This window comes from Pinus tabuliformis, chromosome 5_1, assembly GCF_031772625.1.
Source record: "Pinus tabuliformis cultivar Carrire ecotype Pingquan chromosome 5_1, CPIR1, whole genome shotgun sequence".
NCBI classification, from domain to species: domain Eukaryota; kingdom Viridiplantae; phylum Streptophyta; class Pinopsida; order Pinales; family Pinaceae; genus Pinus; species Pinus tabuliformis.
In genome coordinates this window covers 130,603,639-130,606,070 of record NC_142305.1, presented here as the reverse complement: position 1 = coordinate 130,606,070, position 2,432 = coordinate 130,603,639, and the positions used below count along the sequence as shown (strand labels likewise).

The following is a 2,432-nucleotide window of genomic DNA, read 5'->3' as shown; positions in this document are numbered from 1 at the left end:
ATCTGCCTTCCTTGGATGAAGCCTCCTTGATTCTCAGGAATTATTTTGGGAAGTATGGGCTTCAATCGATTTGCTATGATTCTGGTGATTATTTTGTACCCAATGTTACAAAGTGAGATCGGGCGAAATCTGCTGAAGGTGTTGGCACCTTTTTCCTTGGGGATAAGAGATAAGAAAGCAGAATTGGTGCTGCCTCCTATCTTCTAAATGTTCTGAGATTTTTGCACCATTCTGAGCAAGTCCTTTTCTATAATCAGCCATCAGGCTTGAAGAAATCTAGCTGTGAAACCATCCGTCCCTGGGGCCTTGTCCGGATCCATATCAAAAAGGGATTTTTCCACTTCTTCTTTGGTGATTTTGGCCTCAAGAGATTCCTTTGTTTGCTGATTTATTAAAGAGGGTACAACATCTAAGAGATCTGAGTTTTGATTCAGGTCCTTGTCCTCACTATACAAGCTTTGGAAGTGTAAATACGCTGTTTTCTTTATATATTCAAAATCTTTATGAATAACATTGTCAGCTTTGATCTCAGAAATAGAATTATGGCATTTCCTTACCAGGGTTTGTTTATGAAAAAAGGCCGTATTCATATCCACAACTTTGAGCCAGAGATTGCAGGATTTCAGCCTCCAGAATTCTTCTTCAGCTAGGCAGGACCTGTGATAGCTTTGCTGCAAATGAAATTCCTGTTCAATCACCTCCTCAGTAATAGTGCCCTTCTCCATGCTCTTTTGGTGGGAATCCAACAAGATTTTCAAGGATTTTCTTTCTGTGGTCGGATTAGACAGTGTTTTTGCCAATCTTTTGAGATCCCCTTTTAATCTTCTGAGCTTTTCCTCCCATATATAGAAAGGCGAGCCTCTTACTGCCTGGTTCCAACTGTCCTTGACAATTTGCATAAAGTCTGGCTCCTTAATCCAAAGCGGGCTGAAGTGGAAAGGGATATGACCCAGGTCCAAGTGGGCTAGAAGCTCAAGTTTAATGGGCTTGTGGTCCGAAATGCTATTAGGAAGAATGAGCATTCGAGGTTCTAGTCCTAGCAGCAAAAAAGAACTTTGAATAAAGAAACTATCTAGCCTGGTAGCTATATGGCCCGGGCCTAATCTTTTATTAGACCAAGAGTACTTACCTGCAGAGGGTTTGATATCCAGCATGTCCCAATCCTGCATGATGTCCTCTGCCCATTCCCTTACTGGATCTCGTACTATGCTGCCTCCCCTTTTTTCAGAAGAATGAAGAGTGAGATTGAGATCTCCAGCTATTATGATGTTCTCCATGTTTACCAAATCAGCTTGTTGCCTTATGGAATCCCAAAACATTTTTTTATCCCCGGAGATTGTTGGAGAGTAAACAATAAAAAGACAAAAAGTTTCCTTGGTGACTAAATTCTGCATTTTCAGCAGTAACCAGTGAATATTTCTGACCTCAAATATGACTGCAAATTTACTCATATTCCATACGGTGGCAATTCCTCCCGAGGCACCTCGGGCAGAGATTGCTCTTGCTTCGCTTTTATACCAAATTTTCTTACTTGCTTGGATGAAGACAATGTCTTCCAGCTTTGTCTCCTAGACCAGAAGGATGTCTAGGGTTTCTGTTCTAACTATGTTTCTGATTGCTTCTTCCTTAGTTTTGCTCCCCATACTTCTGCAGTTCTGTTGAAGCCCCGAAAATCGGGTCGACAACAAGGGGGATACCCACCCGGTCCGGACCTTGGTTGGCAGCACCTTATCCGTTTGGTGTAGCGGGTCCGATTGGGGATAATGGGACCAGTTTCCCAATCTAAGGGTGTGTGTGTGTGCAGAGTTGGATGATGATGATCTAAGGGTTCTAATCTAAGCTACTTTAATCTAATTCTATGCTATTGTAATCTAATGAAAACATCACATCTAATCTATGCTAACCCGGGATGTATTTCTTCTATTATGCGATCTAAAGAGATTTCAAATAATAACTGGTAATAAAGATCATTCAGCTATCATAAGAATGGAAATCAATTAAGATGAACCACTTTGCATAAAAAGTTAGGCAAAACAGTTGTGAACAACGTATCGCATAATAAGTTATTCATATATCAAACATAAATAAATGGCTCCACCGTACAAAAGTGCCAAATGGTAACCCAAACATTCATGCAATAACATATAAACGACTAAAAACTATATATCACTTTAAGAATATAAGCAGAAATGGCCAAGAGATAAAAGTACCATTTATGACTGGTCCTACTCATAAGCTTCAAGCAACAATGATTTATCTCTACTTGTTCTAATATCTACCAAGAGTATAGAAGTGCAACATCAGTAGCAGATATCAAATGCAAACATTAATAAACCTTGATCCATTCATTCATCAAAACCTCCTCTGAGGGTGCAAAAGTGCATGTTCCGAGGACAAGTTTTTGACAAATTTCTGGACCCTTCTCTAAATGC

The 2,432-nt window shown here is 40.0% G+C and overlaps 1 protein-coding gene across 1 annotated transcript; it reads right to left on the bottom strand.

The window, feature by feature from the left end:
* Positions 1-260: 260 nt before the first annotated feature.
* LOC149163767 (uncharacterized) lies at positions 261-1,277 on the bottom strand. Its single transcript, XM_089429254.1, has 2 exons — positions 1,130-1,277; positions 261-1,036 (listed from the first exon to the last, which is right to left on the bottom strand). Exons 1-2 carry the CDS (start codon positions 1,275-1,277, stop codon positions 261-263), a joined length of 924 nt encoding a protein of 307 aa, XP_089285380.1.
* Between the last annotated feature and the right edge of the window lie 1,155 nt (positions 1,278-2,432).

What these genes read in the sequence shown, in the direction of transcription:
- LOC149163767 (XM_089429254.1), bottom strand. Translation starts at nt 1,277, where the DNA reads ATGGAGAACATCATAATAGCTGGAGATCTCAATCTCACTCTTCATTCT. An exon ending in GGATATCAAACCCTCTGCAG is followed by an intron (nt 1,037 to 1,129) that starts GTAAGTACTCTT and finishes TTTTGCTGCTAG; the next exon opens with GACTAGAACCTCGAATGCTC.